Source organism: Erpetoichthys calabaricus, chromosome 13 (assembly GCF_900747795.2).
Source record: "Erpetoichthys calabaricus chromosome 13, fErpCal1.3, whole genome shotgun sequence".
Lineage (NCBI taxonomy): Eukaryota > Metazoa > Chordata > Cladistia > Polypteriformes > Polypteridae > Erpetoichthys > Erpetoichthys calabaricus.
This window is the reverse complement of record NC_041406.2, coordinates 98,973,479-98,992,144: the sequence shown is the minus strand read 5'-3', so window position 1 is coordinate 98,992,144 and position 18,666 is coordinate 98,973,479. Positions and strand designations below refer to the sequence as shown.

Genomic DNA, 18,666 nt, shown 5'->3' with positions numbered 1-18,666 from the left:
TGACTGCTGCACCGCTAAACACGCATACAACGGACTACATGCGTTAGTGAAGATATTGAACGGTGAAAATGGACAGAGAAACATTCCAAAACTGAAGCTGTAGAAGACGATAACGTTGAACATGATGACACAGAAGAACTTTTGCCGAAAAAAGGATCTGTGTCTGTTGTCTGGAGATAGTTTGGTTTTAAAAGGTCAGATGTGGACCATTATGTTCAAATGTGTGAATACTGTTTCTATACTACTGGATAATATTGCAAGCCAAGTTGTACTTGTTTTATTTTTTTTCAATACTGTGTAATGTACCTGGGTACTGTGTAATAGTGTGACGACATGTTAATTTTATTCTCAACATTTCCACTTTAATCTCGACTCTTATGACGAGAATAAAGTCGACATGTTGACTTTATTATCGTAATTTGTCATTAAAGTAGAACATCGTAAACTAAACTTCACCTTAAAATGAATATTTAATTTTCTAGATTTTCTCAAACCCTGTCATAAGTTCTGTAGCACAGGGGTGTCGAACTCCATTCCTGGAGGGCCGCAGTGGCTGCAGGTTTTCATTCTTACCATCTTCTTAATTATTGGCCACTTTTTGCTGCTGATTACCTCTTTTAAATAGCTTGACTCAGGCTCCATAGTTGTTTCTTTTTCCTTAATTAGCAGCCAAACAATAATGAGACACAAAACAGGCCACCATATGACCAGCTCACTTGTGCCCACCACACAATACCTTAAAAGAAAGGTGAAGGTTTCAGTAACACTGATTTCTGAGGTCACCAAAACATTATGATGGCGTTCTTAGAAAAGGCAGAAAAGCAACAGTTTTGGAAATGTGTGCTGAGGCAGAATGAGAGTAGCAACAAGCCATGAAATTAAACAATGGGTTAAATTAACAGCAAGAATCAGCTTCTCATTAAGAAAGTGATTGGAGTGAAATTGGTTGGAGTTTGAAGCCCCAGTTTTGTTGGTCATCTGTCAGCTCGTTTCATATCTCATTTCTGTTCAGCTGTCATTTAATGAAGAAAAGAATCAATTCAGAAGACTGAATCCTTAAAAACAGGGCTATTAAAATGAAGCGAAAAGGAGTTAATTAGCAGTGAAAACTGGTCACTGATTAGGAAAAGAGTTAGAATGAACACCTGTAGCCACTGCGGCCCTCCAGGCCTGGAGTTCGACACCCCTGATGTAGCACATTAAATGCTTTGTGTTAAGTGTTCCCGGAGCCATGTTAATCACTACGTGCTTCTTAAACTGACTTCCTCTTGCACTAAGAGAAGGCGCAGGCAGCACACAGAATACATTAATTTCATGATATTCCTGCTCTCTGAACGCTTAGAATGCTAAGATAAATACTTGATATCATTTTCATGATGAAATGCATTAAAACGTGTATTAATCTGTTGGGGCATGGTGGCGTAGAGGTTGCAATGCTGCCCCACAGCAAGGGGGTCCCGGGTGTTCCCTGCCTTGAATTTGCATGTTTTTCTAGTGGGTTTACTCGGTGTGCTTCAGTTTCCTTTCAAAGTCATGTAGGATGTGGGATTTTGTTACATTATATTGACTCTTGCTAGTGTATATATTGCTCGTATTCACCCTGCGATGTGCTGGCACCACGTTCAGAATTTGCTCCTGCCTCGCACACAATGCTTGCCGGGATGGGCGCAACCCTGAATGGTTGGCATAATTAAATATGTATAACGAAGATTTTTTTAAACTTCTGAACACTCCGTGGTCTAAGTTTATAACTAGTTTTAATTTCACAAAGACGTTTATCGTGTGGTGATTGGTTATGAGGAGAAAGAAAAAGGAAGGATAGGAACTGGGGGTTTGTTACGTCAGACAGAGACAGCACACATGCAATAAAGAAAGCCCGCTCAGAAGAACATCCATTGAATTCTGTGTTCGTGTCACCGACCACAAGATCACGAACCCATTCATACATCCAGTTTTTTTGGAGCCTCGTCACACCTGACATAAAATTCTCTACACTGAACATACACCTGGGGACCCCTTACTGCAAGGGAGTAGCACTACCGTGCATGTTTAATACCTGGTTTAATGCATTTCATCATGAAAATGATATAAAGTATTTATCTTAGCATTCTAAATTTTCAGAGAGCAGGAATATCATGAAGTGAATGTATTCTGTGCGGCGATAGTTGCCTGCGCCTCCTCTTAGAGCAGAGGATGTCAGTTTAAGAAGCGCGTAGCGATTAACAACTGGGTTGGGGAACATTTAACACAAAGCATTTAATGTGCTACAATAGTTATGACGGGGTTTGAGAAAATCTAGTAAATTAAACATTGATTTTAGGATGAAGTTGAGTTTATGACATTCTACTTTAATGACAAAATAAACTCTGAGAATAAAGTGGAAATGTTGACTTTAATCTCGACATAAACGGCGAGAATAAAGTGGAAATGTCGAGAATAAAGTCAACATGTCGACTTTAGTCTTGACATATAAGTTTTGTTTTTTTTTTTCTTCCCTGAGTCCGTATTTTTTTTTCTTCACCATGGCCCTAATACACTTCCATAGGGCTATACCACAAATAGCATTATAAATGCAAGTTGCAGTTTTATTTTTTATGTATATAGCTTAGCTTGAAGCAAGGTCCATATTAATGCAATTTGCCTTAATGATGGTTCAGTTGGTAAAGATGTCATCACCAAGTTACATTTGTTTTGTTTAATTTTATTTTTATTTGGTGAATATTGTGTAATACTATGTTTTATTACTGGAAGTTGCACTATTATTTACGTATTGTTATTATTTATTAGTTTAAATATTATGCAGTTTAATGAAGGTAAAATTGTTTAAAAAGTCACTTCAACGTGTCAGTTGACAGAGATTGTTAACATTAACAGAAAGTGTTGTTGGTTTACAAAAAATATTCACTATTTATTCCATTTCTAAGACATGTTCAGTGCAATACAACTTTTGACAAGCACCTCTGGATATTTTACTAAGTCTAAATGCCTCTTTGGATTGTTGAAAATATGTTGTCAATATTATGGTTTAAGTTATCTGCAAAATTTGTTCAATAAAATGGTTCTATATTTTGACTGCATCTGTCATGCAATGTGATTCCTTCTCTTCATATGTGCCTCCCCCTTGAAAACTATCACTTTATGGGGCCATGCAAACCTGTATTAATACTTGTGTGCACATTAAAATATTTTTTGTACAATGTACAAAAAATGGAATAGGTTATTCTTAGCCAGTCTACTGCAGTAATTGCAATGGAAAATGTGGTTAACATCCACTCATGCATGTGAAAAAAATACCGTTGAATACCATGAAACCAGTATAATTTTGAAAAATACCATGATATAGAATTTTGGTCATACCACCCAGCACTAGCTACCAGTGAATGAAATCACAACAGATTCGTAATTATGCAGTAATGTCCAATTGAGTTTCACGCAAAGCTAGATTCAGGGATTACCGACAACCTGCATTATCTTGGCAATATCTTCTCAGATCTGCGTATTTATAAATTCTTTAACTAATTAATAATATTTTAATTGATCTTTCTCTTCTTAAATTGCTTTTGTCATTAGTAATTTCTTCTTCCATCTATCCAACTGGCAATTTCACTTAGATATGGAATCTTGGTAAAGATATTTCTTAGTGCAAGACATTATTGTTCTAATAGAGTAAAACTAGTAGATCATCCCTGTCTAAGGAAGTTTTTTTGTTTGTTTAATCCTTGTTTAATATTTATTCTGAAAATAATACTGATTTTGTCTTTCTATCCCTTCTCATGTTGTCTGATTTGATTCATATTATTTTGTTCATTGTGAAGTTTGTGTTTGTTCCGACCTTGTTATACTTGAAATTCATTTCAATCCTGGTAATACATATTTGAATATTAATACTTTTTTCTTTAACTAGGAGGTTATTAACAGCTTTCTCATCTTCCCAATTTTGGTATTAGTGGACTTATTGCACCTTAAGTCCTTTGTCCCATTTTTGGGAATGAACAGGATTTAAGTTTATACTTGGGTGTTTCTCAAGGCACTTCTGTTTTTTTTGGGCCTGCTCCCTTTCTGAGCTGTATAGCAGGTAGGATCACAGCATTAACTGCTACTGTGTCATAGATAGCATAAAGAGATTTCCCTTCTCTTAGTCTGTTCCACTTTTTTATTCCAATCTCCACTGATAATTAAAAACTTAATACTGTTCTTCATTATCACTCTGTTAGAGCCATGCTCTCCATTTCCCTCCTGTCAAATACTAGCCTGTCATCAGAATCCTTCTATCTTGTTTTCTCAGGAACACCAAAAGACCCTTTATTAAGAAATTTATTTGAGCCAGATTGGACGGGGGTCTCATTAAAAGATTTAGAATAATACTACTGGACAAACATCTTTCATGTCAAGAGCTGGACTGACCAGTATTCCAAACTGCTATCCTGGTTTGCCATAGACGTTAAATAGGTTTTCCTTGCTTAGTTTCGATTCACTTCTTCACCACTTTGAAAGTCATTTCATACCCTTCCAATTCAATCCTCTTAATCTCTTACTTTACTGGTAAATGGAGCTGGGTTAAAACAGAATCAGGCATCTATACATGATAATATCTGTAATTTTTTTTTTTGGGATGCAAGATGTCCTTTCTGTCTTGGTTCATCAGGACTCTTGGGTGATACAGTAATCCCTCGCTACTTCGCGGTTCACTTTTCGCGGATTCACAACTTTGCGGATTTTATATGTAAGCATATCTAAATATATAACACGGACTTTTCACTGCTTCGCGGGTTTCTGCTGACAATGCGTCTTTTTACTTCTGGTACTTGCTTCCTCAGTTGGTTTGCCCAGTTGATTTCATACAAGAGATGCTATTGGCGGATGGCTGAGAAGCTACCCAATCAGAGCACGCAGTTAAGTTCCTGTGTGCTGCTGATTGGCTCAGCGACGGAGTGCTGCATTAACCAGGAAGTCTCATCTCACTCATTCAGCATTAACGTGCTATTGCTTCAGGGGCCGTGTCCAAGCGCCAACAGAAGATGCAAATGATTGCAGAAAAGGTAAAAGTTTTGGATATATTGAAGGAAGGGAACAGCTACACCGCTGCAGGACACCATCACTGCATCAATGAGTCCACGATTCTTTTTATTAAAAAGAAGGAACAGCATATAAGATCTACGGCCGCAGTGTCCTTTAACCAGGGTGCAAAACGAGTTGCAAGTGGACGTGATATGGCAGTAGTCTGGATGGAATCTGCTTTAGGAATCTTTGCAACAAGGTCAACGACGTCATGACCGCCTACAAGCTGCTACGTGTACTTCGCTATACAGTAAGTGTAAACTTATCTACCGATTTCATATTGCTTAGCAGTTGTCCCTGTTATTAATAGAGTAAAGGGTGGGTTGTAAACAATACAGGGAGGGTTTAAAAACGTCCAAATACACGTTAAATAATTAAATAAATATGGTGTCCCTACTTCGCGGAAATTCAGTTATCACGGTCGGCCTTGGAACCTATCTCCCACGATAAGTGAGGGATTACTGTATTCTTCATGCTTCCCAGGCCTTGTTTTCTATCCCTTCCTCGTCTTACCTCCAACCCTTAAGCCATGTGAACTTCAGTTATCTTCTCCTTATCCCTTCCATTGTATTTAGTATAATCTGTTTCCCTTGCATCTATACAATGCCAATTGCCACTATGCATTCTGCCTTCTGTAAAGTAGTGTACATACAGTGCATCCGGAAAGTATTCACAGCGCATCACTTTTTCCACATTTTGTTATGTTACAGTCTTATTCCAAAATGGATTCAATTCATTTTTTTCCTCAGAATTCTACACACAACACTCCAAAATGACAATGTGAAAAAAGTTTACTTGAGGTTTTTGCAAATTTATTAAAAATAAAAAAACTGAGAAATCACATGTACATAAGTATTCACAGCCTTTGCTCAATACTTTGTCGATGCACCTTTGGCAGTACTTACAGCCTCAAGTCTTTTTGAATATGATGCCACAAGCTTGGCACACCTATCCTTGGCCAGTTTCGCCCATTCCTCTTTGCAGCACCTCTCAAGCTCCATCAGGTTGGATGGGAAGCGTCGGTGCACAGCCATTTTAAGATCTCTCCAGAGATATTCAATCGGATTCAAGTCTGGGCCACTCAAGGACATTCACAGAGTTGTCCTGAAGCCACTCCTTTGATATTTTGGCTGTGTGCTTAGGGTCGTTGTCCTGCTGAAAGATGAACCGTCGCCCCAGTCTGAGGTCAAGAGCGCTCTGGAGCAGGTTTTCATCCAGGATGTCTCTGAACATTGCTGCAGTCATCTTTCCCTTTATCCTGACTAGTCTCCCAGTCCCTGCCACTGAAAAACATCCCCACAGCATGATGCTGCCACCACCATGCTTCACTGTAGGGATGGTATTGGCCTGGTGATGAGCGGTGCCTGGTTTCCTCCAAACGTGACGCCTGGCATTCACACCAAAGAGTTCAATCTTTATCTCATCAGACCAGAGAATTTTCTTTTTCATGGTCTGAGAGTCCTTCAGGTGCCTTTTGACAAACTCCAGGCGGGCTGCCATGTGCCTTTTACTAAGGAGTGGCTTCCGTCTGGCCACTCTAACATACAGGCCTGATTGGTGGATTGCTGCAGAGATGGTTGTCCTTCTGGAAGGTTCTCCTCTCTCCACAGAGGACCTCTGGAGCTCTGACAGAGTGACCATCGGTTTCTTGGTCACCTCACTGACTAAGGCCCTTCTCCCCCGATCGCTCAGTTTAGATGGCCGGCCAGCTCTAGGAAGAGTCCTGGTGGTTTCGAACTTCTTCCACTTACGGATGATGGAGGCCACTGTGCTCATTGGGACCTTCAAAGCAGCAGAAATTTTTTCTGTAACCTTCCCCAGATTTGTGCCTTGAGACAATCCTGTCTCGGAGGTCTACAGACAATTCCTTTGACTTCATGCTTGGTTTGTGCTCTGACATGAACTGTCAATTGTGGGACCTTATATAGACAGGTGTGTGCCTTTCCAATTCATGTCCAATCAACTGAATTTACCACAGGTGGACTCCAATTAAGCTGCAGAAACATCTCAAGGATGATCAGGGGAAACAGGATGCACCTGAGCTCAATTTTGAGCTTCATGGCAAAGGCTGTGAATACTTATGTACATGTGCTTTCTCAATTTTTTTATTTTTAATAAATTTGCAAAAATCTCAAGCAAACTTTTTTTACGTTGTCATTATGGGGTGTTGTGTGTAGAATTCTGAGGAAAAAAATTAATTTAATCCATTTTGGAATAAGGCTGTAACATAACAAAATGTGGAAAAAGTGATGCGCTGTGAATACTTTCTGGATGCACTGTACCTTTTTGCTACACTTAAATTGGATGCTTGACCATTTTCCACCATTTTATCCTGAAAAAACATTTTTAAATTTTCTTCCAAAAACCATAATCTTCAACATAATTTAAATTTACTCATCGTCTTTTTCCTGTTGTCCACAATATTATCACTATTCTTTAACACTAGAATTACCAAAGCCTATGAAAAAACTCGTAAACCGGGCCCACCTTAAATCCCTTCGTACCTCTCCATCAGTGTCTTTTGTCTTGTAAATGTGTCGATAAGCCCAAGCAGCAAGCAGCCTGCTATACCATCCCACCCCAACCTCCTCCCCAAACCCCCGCCAAAGAACGGGCAAGAAGTTCTCCCAGTTCAAGCCTTGATGATCTGGGAGTGAGCTACCTAGAATTGTATAGAGTAAATAATTTCATGCGTGTTCCATGTCTACAACAATCTATGTAAACACATCGTTAAAACAGAAACGTTTTTCATGTTTTCATGCTCAAAAAAATGATAGAAAAGGTTGCATTAGCACAAACAAACTATTACTCGGTGAAATAACGGAACAGTGAAAAGTGATCGAATAGTGTTTGAGAATGTCTGGGGGAGAAGAGAGACAAGGCAGTGAGACAAAAGGACAGCTGCTATACAGGATTTTAAATATTTGAAGCGCCACACAAGATGCAGATCACGCGGCACAGCAGAGGTTATATAATAAAAAATTTTTTAAAAACTTATTTGTTTCCCATCGTATCACTGTTTAAGAGGGGTTTCAGAGGAGCGACCGCTTCTCCTTGAGGTGCGTTCAGCCCCCCAATTTACAACGGCGCATGGCGCCAGCGGGGCTGGGCCACGGCCCCCTAGTAACTCATAAAATTATTGCAATGACTATTGAGATACACATGTAAATACTATACTTTTAATCTTAACATTATTGTTGACCATATACAGATGCTAAACTATTTCTTTCACTTAGGGTTTTTATGTTTATACATTTCTGTAGTTCATTAAGTCTTCAGCTTGAATATTACAATAAGCAGGAAATGAAAGTGCATTGTAGTATCATTACAAGTGAGTTTTTAATCCAAAATGGCAGCGGCCATCTGTTTTATCCGAGTTATCAGTTACTGGAGAGAGGATTGGTCCACATTACCTTATACATATACATTTGTACTCAATTACCCATTAAATCAAAAGTTGATGACAAACTAATATTACTAGCATTAGCACTTTAAGTTAAGCATCTAACATACAAGAACACATATTACCTTAAGGTAACAGTGTGCATAACAGTGATGAAGAAGATTGTCAGATGGCTGGCTAAGGCTGCTGACAGTACTGACAAGATCGTCTCCATACATTGGCACTGAATGCTCCACGTTGACCTTGTCAACCTGTATTTGCAGGGCAGGCAAAGGTCGTAAGGGTTGGAAAGGAGAAGCATTAACAGGAGGTGAAGATTTCTGGAATGAGGCAAAAATAAATAAATAAATATTTCACATACTATCAATCTCATTAGATAAAAATTTACAATGGAATTGTGTTGTAATACTAAAGCCAGGTATAATAAAATATGCATGATTAAGAATTATAAAAACTTTATTATTTAAAATCACTGCACAAACTACCTTTACCTGCTGTGGTATGTGACATGTAATTACTTGCTGATAGTATGATCAACTTACCTTTTAAGGACAATGTTAAGAACTCCTGATTTTGAACTAATTGTACTCATAGACATGCAGACAGCTCTCTAACGTTTAATATTACCTTCTCGCCCATAATTACAGGTAAGAGGCAATCAAGCAAGTTGAACTCGGCCACTGGAATAGTAATGGACATTTTCAAAATTGTGACAGAAGTAAGCCGAGATGGAATGAACTCCTCCAGGGCAGCCACATCTTCAACACTTGGTAGTATCCTGTTTTCATCCACAGTATCTGTAAAGAAAGCAGCCAACCACCACCAGTTAATAAAAACAGTAGTTGACCTAGCAATAGGTTGTAGGTGACCATTCTTAAGTATTTTTTTCTCTTCATTTCAAAGACACAATTCTACAGACAAGTTGAATTTCTATATAACAAAAAATGTGATAAATTTAGAAAAAAAAGAAATTAATTGTTCATTTTTATGTAATATGAACTGAGGTAAGGAGAGTTTTTAATGATTTTCAAAAAGATTAATTATTATGGCTATTAATAAGAGACTCAAAGCATACATTATCGTCATGTTCATGAATTCTTTATAATTAGCACACAATAGGAATTTTAATTTAATGAATTTTAAAAAATAGATAAAAATCTAACTAGGCTGTAATTGACAGACTGGAGACAAAGGCATTACAATAATTATGTTTTCTTTGTAAATAACTGACCACTGAGTTGTGAAGAAAAAGCCAGTATTTAGTATTATACATTGCACTGGATGAAGCACAGGCTAATCTAAAATGAAATAGTATATATATATAATGTGAAATTTTGTTAATATGTAGAATTCTGCAGGCTGTTTGGTAAAAAGAAGCATGTTTTTACATATAACGCTAAACATAAATCCAAAATCAAAGTACAACATACTACAAATGACAATACAATAAACCTAGATACTTGATTAGTAAGACTAAAATAGCATTCTGTAAAAATAAAGTAATGGAGCTCAAAAGATTGAGGTAATGTACAACACAGCATAATATTTAACAATAACTGTGAAAAAACACAAACTGCTGGTGGGATTCATGAAAAGAACTCAATATATTTTATAATGACTCTATAATCACTCGTCATTGCACATGATCCTTTATCAAATAATGGGGTAGCTTTTCTACATTAACTACATTAACATCATGTCCTTCGTAAATGTGAGAGCCATCCATAGTTAAGAACACCTTTATTCAATCCATTATGTAAATGATTTTGTTTAATACTAAATAGTCATAATGCAGTTTTAAATTCATAATTCAGAATAATGACTTCAATTCATAATTACCACGCTTAGTGGCTCAATTAAAGATAATCTGCATATAAAGGGATTATATAATGGTTCATTAAATGGACATGCTGGTACTCTTTTTCAGCCTTGCTCTACTGGTGCATGCTTATTCTTGAGTACCTCTGAGTATAGACTAACGTAAGTATTTCCTAAATTCAGAACATGTGTACAATATTCAAATAAAACTAAACAAATACGTTATTTGATTAAATAAATGGCTACATTTTCACAACATGGCCAGAGAGAGAGAAAAATACCAAATACGCACAAATGATCTGAAGCAAATTTCCAGTATTCAAAACATGGGATATACAGTTTGGCAACTGGACAACCGATTAGTTTTACTCATTTCTGGAACAAATGTAATTTCAAAAGTGTTGTGCTAGTCTGTTTCACGATAAAGTGTTTCACTTGTGTATGTTGGCCCTTCTCAACAAAAGAAACACAGCTTTAGATTGTAATACATATCTATTGCATTCATTAACAATATAAACTTATACTGAACAATATACAATACCTTATTTGTTCCACTTAATAGGTAAAAACACCGAATTGATACATGAAATCAACTGTGCTGACTGGATCTTTCACTGTACTTTAATGAACTGATCTTTTTTTTACATCAATGTTTCACTCACACTTAACTCATAAGAGGTGTACCAGTTTTCAAGTGCTTTTTTTGACATCAGTGTGGTTAACCAAAAAATACCAAATGATCATTCAAGGAATTGTCTTCTAGTCCAGCACTTTTTGAAAATGTGTCTTTGAAATTGAAAAGGCAAAGGCCTATGGAATGGGTTTTTCCTGAAGTATTTGCCTTTTCAATTTCAAAGACACTTTTTCAAAAAGTGCTAGAATAGAAGACCATTCCTTGAATGAACATTTGGTATTTTGGTATTACACACTGGCAATAGGGGCTTGTGAAAACAAATAGAAAAGCTTAAGGAAAGCACAAACCTGACTTTGCTCTACTGTATGGTTCATATTCATGTTCCAGACCGCAGGCTACCATTTTTAATATTCTGTGGACAGCACTGCTATCAAGACGGAGATCCATAAGTCCAACAACAAGTCGCTTGACAGACGTCTCTTGGATAACAGATTGATCATCATCTTTGTTAATTAAAGAATACTCCGGCTGGACCCCAAGACCTAAAATACATTTAATGAAGAAGCAGTATTTTATACAATGTTCAAATACATTTATAACCATTTATTTTAAAAGTTTAAAATTCATAGAAAACTTCATAGAATCTGAAGAAAATGCCAAAAAAATCATTTGCCATATTTTAAAATAAAGAATTTGTTAATTTTGTTGTTACACACCAGGAGAACATTCAGAAATTTAAACATAGTACTTTATTACTTTTATACAGAGAAGGAGACTCAAGAGTCAGACTTGAGTAACAAATTTTGATAACTTCGAACTTGACTCAAAAAAATCAAATAGAATTTGAACTTGAACAGCAATGCCTTTCATTTGGACTTCGACTTCCACCTTGTGACTCCTAAAGAACTGACGTCCAACCCAAGCTCATTTGTGCACTAAGCAATGATACGTAACACTTAGCTAAACCATAAGTCAGTAATTGTAAAATGACAAGCAGCTTAACTTTATAAATGACTGCTGTTGATTTGATGCATTTTAGAAATAAATTGTATTATACTTGCATCTGTTGCATGCACAAGACTGTGTGGCTGTTAGGAAATAGCTATTCGGTCAAGAGTGTGTCTGAGTATTGTCAAAACCCTAAAGGTCAGGTAGGATAAACCAGCATCCCAAGTCGATATCTTTTTCTGTATGTGCACAATTTTTCTTGTGCCAAGATGTGAGTAGACAACATGGGACAGATTAAGCACTAGTTAATTTGTCCTTAATAAAGCCAAAAACATTAAAATTACTAAAAGAAATTTGTTTCCACGACTGTTCCTACATTCACCAGTAAACCAATGGGAAGCACAGAGTATGATCACCCTCTTAATTTTTCCCTTGGTGCTCAGTGAGGAAAACACTTTCAATTTTACTAAAAACACATAAAATGATTCATTAACTTACTGTTGCTCTTGAAGTTCATGCTTTTCTTGGTTAAATTATCAACTCTATGCTGCCCTACAATATTACACCAAAACCAGCAGAAATTAAGAAGAGCTAAAATTGTGGATTGCTGCTAAAGTGCAAGATTAAGATTATTTATAAAAACAAAAAATATTAACTGACTTAACACAAATATACTAATAACTAAAACATAAATCAAAAAGAGCACAAATTATATGTGTAATGGGGAAAAGATAATGTTTGAAAATACCGCAAAGGGAATTACATCTTAATACATAATTCGCCTGCCTCCTCACTCACTCATGTCCGTCCGAAGCCAAATGCGCAGTCGCCTTCTGCGCAGCTGCCCGAAAAACCTTACGAGACCGACATCCAACCCCAACATCGCGGCAGGCGGCTGATTTACGGCCGCAAAAATTCAAAGAGAAAGGCGACTTCGATTAAAGCTCTAGAGGCCTGAAAGGCGATTTCGACTACAGCTCAAGGCCTAATTACGCATTCTGATTCAATTACGCATTCATTCAATACACCTATATCAGGTTTGTGGTGCTTATACTTATTACTATTCCATATTGTACTGGAACATTCATCATTCAATATTATACTATAGGCCTGGAAAACTCATCAACTAACAGTACAAGCCTGTACAGTAATGAGTAAAGCGGACTACAATCATTACAAAACAACTTGTTCGTTACTTATCATTTGTTCTTCATACACTGCTGACACAAACTCGTGCCCAATTCATCTTACGTTGTCGAAACAAGCTTTTTGTCTAGTTAGTAATAAATGGAAATAATAAATAACTCACACTTATAGCATATTAAAATGAAAAGAGAAATAATTAAATAAAAGTAATCAAACAAAAAAATCATATAATAGAAATTAGTAATCAAATTAGTATATATCGGTATATATATATGGAGACAGACTTTGATAATTATACATTTATATTATAATAATTACACATAAGATATTTCTATATATTAATCAGTATACAATGCAATTGTAAATGCAAAGGGAAACATATATAATAGAAAAACTGAAGGACAATACAAGTAATTTTAATACATATAGAGAGGACTCATCATGAGCCCTCAAACCCTCAATGTACTTGTCTGAAGTTGATCATTTTTGAATTTGTTACACCACCAGTATCTATTGGGAATTTGCAAACTTCTTACTATATACATACATACATACACACATAAAATAAACATATTAATTATGTACATATTTATTTACATAATTGTCAATTATATTGACATGTATGGTCCTTAAATTTTCCAATAGAAGCTATTTCTTGGAAATATATCATCTTTGTTATTTCTTGACATTTGCTATACAGTAGATGTATTGTCTCCAATAATTAATATATATTTTAATGTTTTTATTGCATTACTTTATTTAATTATTACTCTTTACAATTTTTTATGATACAACTGTTTTATGACTTATTATTCCTACTTATAGTAGTTTCCATTGTGTTACTTTCACTCATTTTGTTTTGATACGTCCGTTGTATGATTTATTACTCCTACTTACTATATTTTCCTTTGTGTTCAATCATTATCTCTACATTTGTGCGGCACAGTGACAGTAGTAGTGCTGTTGCTTCACAGAATGGAGACAATGGCTCAAATCCCCAGTGCTCCCTGGGTGAAGATTGAATGATTTCTTCAAGCCTGTGTGGGTTTCCTTTCACAGTGAATGGACATGCAGGATATATGATTTGGCATTGCTGAAATTGGCCTGTGTGTTTGTGTTCACCCTGCGATGGAATGGCACCGTGTTCAGGTGTTGTTTCAGCCTTGGACTCTATGATTGGTGAGATAAACTTCAGCTGCCTTGCAACCTTTGCCCTGGATAAATGTTGAGGACATGGAAGGATGGATGAGTCTCTATTACCACCACACATAACTTGTGTTATCTGTGTCATAATTAAAAGACATACACTATTATATTTTTTGTCCATTTTTTTTTTGTTTGAGAATTAAAAAATGGCTGGGTTTCTGCTGGGTAGGGGTCATATTATTTTTATACTTTTTGATAAAAATATATTTATTTTCATGGGAAATCGACAGGTCTGCTAATTTTTTTTGTCCTACTTGTATTCTCACATTCAGTGGCACATTGAGAATTGTTTAATATTACACTAGCTATCACCTGCGCCTCCGCCCACACAGTAGTGAAACAGGACAAATTTTAAAATTAAATAAACATTTTTTTTTAAATGTAATTCTGGCCAAGCAGAAGGTACAATAGGTACGTTCTAACGTCAAACGTTGGCACTGTATCTGATTGTGTTCAGCTCTGACGGGAGAGCTTCCCCGACATGGGGAGAAAAGCACGTGTTCGTAATATCTCTGTCAATCAGCAGCTACCCTCTAAAACACATACCTCTGATGTCTCTTTCTCTCAAAAACGTCAAATGTTACTCCTTAACAATCTGTAGGTGATAATGTCTGTTGAACAAACAGGTATTGCTAGCTAAGCAGAGGCAAGGTACATTCCAACACGTGGCGAGAGGTAGAGCAAATCCAACGGAAGTTGGCACATGAGTGAGGAGGGCCCTGTCCCCCATCCCCCTGACCCACAGCCTCCCTCTCGGATTTGTGCAAATAAATCGGTACCGCAAGCAAACTATGATCTTTAGCGCAATTAGAGAAGTCGCAAAATCAGCTGCAATGTTCAAGCAAATTACAGAAAAAAAACCTAATCTAAATTCATTAAGTAGTTTTCTCAGAGAACAGACATACATACATACATACATACATACAGACAGAAGTTGTATTTATAGATATACATAGATGTGCATTTGCACTATATTTATTTCTTTTCTGTGGATCCTTGTATTAACTTTGAGTAGATAGTTTATAAATGTAATAAATCTTTAAAAACCATTTGTGATCGCTGCATTAATTTTGGTGAAAAACACATTATGACTGGTTTAAGACTTGACTCCGAGACCTACATATTCTGACTTGGGATTTGAATTGGGACTTGGATGTAAAAACTTGAAACTTACTTGTTACTTGCAAAATAGTGACTTGTTCCAACCAGTGCCATTACATTACAATACGTTTAACATTTCTAATGCTGCCAGTGACCCATAAATGATACTTAATTTAGTACAATGGAAAAAAAGGAAATACTGTAAGTTTTAAACATATTTAATAAAAAAGTAATTAATATTAATTTAAGACATTAAAAAACGACAAAACGCACTACTAAATAAAAAAAAAAATCATCTGTTTGAGGGTGAGTTAAGGTAACGTCACTTAAGAAATAATACTGGTATGGAAAAGCAAAGCAAGTAGTAAATGTCTCGTCTTCCCTCTGCTTGTGTACAACTGACAAGAACTGATTTTGATTTATTTCATTTTTCATTCCTGTGATGGATATTTGGATAAAGTCTATGGCATTTGGTTTGATTCTAGAAATACATAAAGTACTAATTTTTCTTTTTAGTATAACTTTTAAATACAAAACATATAGGTCTTACAAACTAAGAGAAATAAAGCATCCTAATCCATATTGAAGAATCCGGTCTAATGCAAATTTACCAATTTCTGCAGATTATTTACTTGTGTAGGCAGTTTAAAATGCTATCTATCAGCAAAGAACATTGTTGCAAAGCTCACATTTTTTATTTATAAGTATTACAGTATTTTGAAATATTTAGCATATTTTACTCATAATTAAGCAGATACATGATAAAAATTAGCATTATGGATTTTAGTTACAGTAAATTCTAATAAAAAAGGAAAAAAAAAATTCCAAAGTAATTAAGCCTTAACAGTTTAATAGGAAAATGCCAGTCCTTTCAATCTAGATTCCATTTATTCATTTTCTGCAATGAGAAAATACAGTGCAGTTGTTCTATTTTCAGTACGCATAAGTAACATTTAAGATTCTACTAAAAAATTAAAAGTAAAAAATATTTCAGATAATATGAATGCTAGTATTTTACAAGTAAAGAAAAAAATCTGTTTCTTACTTTAAATTAGGTTTACCTTATGTTTATTTAGTCCTGTGGCAACATCATCTAATTTGTTTTCATGTTATTTGATAGTCTTACTCATAAAGGTTAATACTGACTAGAAGGCATTTTCTCAAAAATTTTGGATAAGCACTGTGGCAGAGATTAAATAGGAATGATATCTAGAAATTAACCTGACAGCTGAGACAGACAAAATCTCCAAGAAAGTTTAGCTTTAATTTAGATTTAATCATGATGTGATAGGGATCTCCCTGTTAAAACAAGCAAGAAGAAAAGGAATGTTTAAAGGATGAAGTGCAGTTTTGTATGATTTGCAAAACTATTTTTTAGTTTCAATAAGGACATCTTACCAAAATGAAGCCAAACTCTACTCTGCCTTGCAAAAATTACCATTAAATACTGCCAAATCAGTTAAATGAAGACATCCTTGCAATCTACTGATGCTGAAAAATAAAACAGAACAGATATCATTACTGCTAACAAAAGATATAGCTATTGGCAGAAGATGTCTATCTTAAAAGCCAAACATTCTCACAGGAAGCTATTATCAGTTATACTTCTATTTGCATGACCTTTCTAGCTTGTAGTGAAAAAAAAAAACATCTAGCTCCTCACCAGGGCACAAACTTGAAAGTATTTTTGGCTGCACTAATAACACATTCAGCAAGAAACAAGAAAGGCTTAAAAGAAAGTACAGAACAAATGAAAGCAATGAAAAACCAGCGTGAAGAAAACAACATAAACAAGGGCTTAAGATACTGAAGACTATATTAAGATTTTACGGTGGTAACCATCCATATAAAAAATTTTGGCAAGCAAAACAAAAACACTTTCAAATTATATGTGGCTTAGACAGTCCATCTCTTTATTTTGCTAAGATCAGATCCACAAGCAACTTGCAGGGTACAATAATACCTTGAACATCAAGCAATGACATCCAATGGTACTGTTTCTGGCAGTGTAAAAATGGAAAAAGACTTTCTACTGATGTTCATTCCCTTCCCTCTACATTACGCAAGCAACAGTATGAGACTGCAGACAGTCTATTATAGCAATATAAAATAATTAAAAATAGCTCTAGATAATCACAGTTTAGTACTTACCATAACTTTATATATAATTCACTTGGATAGGGTAGCATTGAATATGGAAACCCTTTCTCTGGTCATTTAGTTATTGCAAGGTGTGCAGGTAATGTATATGAATAAACCCAAATTATTTGTACAAATTAATACCAGCACGGTGTGGGAATATGACCTCTTTGCCAGAAATGTGCCATAAATACAGCAAATTAACTAACTGAAAATTGTTTCTTGCTCAATCAAAAGTTGCCAAAAAACAGCTCTGCTGGACTAGTATTCATTGAAGTAATAAAACAACTACGGTAAATACAGATTGATGACTTAAAAGTGTTGTACAAGCTGTAGCAATAGTATGTATCCTTTGAATAAGTTCATCACTGCTATCCTCTAAAGCTTGATTACTTGGCTTGTTTTGGAACGGTACTAACTTCTTGTAACTGTTGACCAAGTTCAGCCTTGATTGCATCTTAGTTTTATCTTACTCAAAACCTTTGTTATTCTTATATATATATATATATATATATATATATATATATATATATATATATATATATATATATATATATATATACACACACACACACACACACACACACACACACATACACATATATATATATATACATATATATATACATACAGTACTGTGCAAAAGTTTTAGGCAGGTGTGAAAAAATGCTGTAAACAAAGAATGCTTTCAAAAATGTAAGTGCTAATCATTTATTTTCATCAATCAACAAAATGCAGTGAATGAACAAAAGAGAAATCTAAATCAAATCAATATTTGGTGTGACCACCCTTTGCCTTCAAAACAGCATCAATTCTTCTAGGTACACTTGCACACAGTTTTTGAAGGAACTCGGCTGGTAGGTTGTTCCAAACATCTTGGAGATCTTCTGTGGATGTAGGCCTCCTTGCATCCTTCTGTCTCTTCATGTAATCCCAGACACACTCGATGATGTTGAGATCAGGGCTCTGTGGGGGCCATACCATCACTTCCAGGACTTCTTGTTCTTCTTTACGTGGCTGTATGTCTGGGGTCGTTGTCCTGCTGCAGAATAAATTTGGGGCCAATCATACGCCTCCCTGATGGTACTGCATGATGGATAAGTATCAGCCTGTATTTATCAGCATTGAGAACACCATTAATCCTGACCAAATCTCCAACTCCATTTGCAGAAATGCAGCCCCAAACGGAACTTCCACCATGCTTCACTGTTGC

At 35.7% G+C, this 18,666-nt stretch overlaps 1 protein-coding gene across 5 annotated transcripts in view; it reads right to left on the bottom strand.

The window, feature by feature from the left end:
• Positions 1–18,666, bottom strand: part of LOC114663785 (intermembrane lipid transfer protein VPS13B-like) — a 908,960-nt gene that overhangs the window by 673,284 nt on the left and 217,010 nt on the right. For all 5 annotated transcript variants that reach the window (XM_051935849.1, XM_051935847.1, XM_051935848.1 and 2 more), the window contains exons 13-15: positions 11,261–11,455; positions 9,089–9,258; positions 8,587–8,781 (exon numbers count right to left, since the gene is read on the bottom strand). In XM_051935849.1, the coding sequence (XP_051791809.1) occupies positions 8,587–8,781; positions 9,089–9,258; positions 11,261–11,455 (560 nt within the window). The remainder of the gene's footprint in view (positions 1–8,586; positions 8,782–9,088; positions 9,259–11,260; positions 11,456–18,666) is intronic.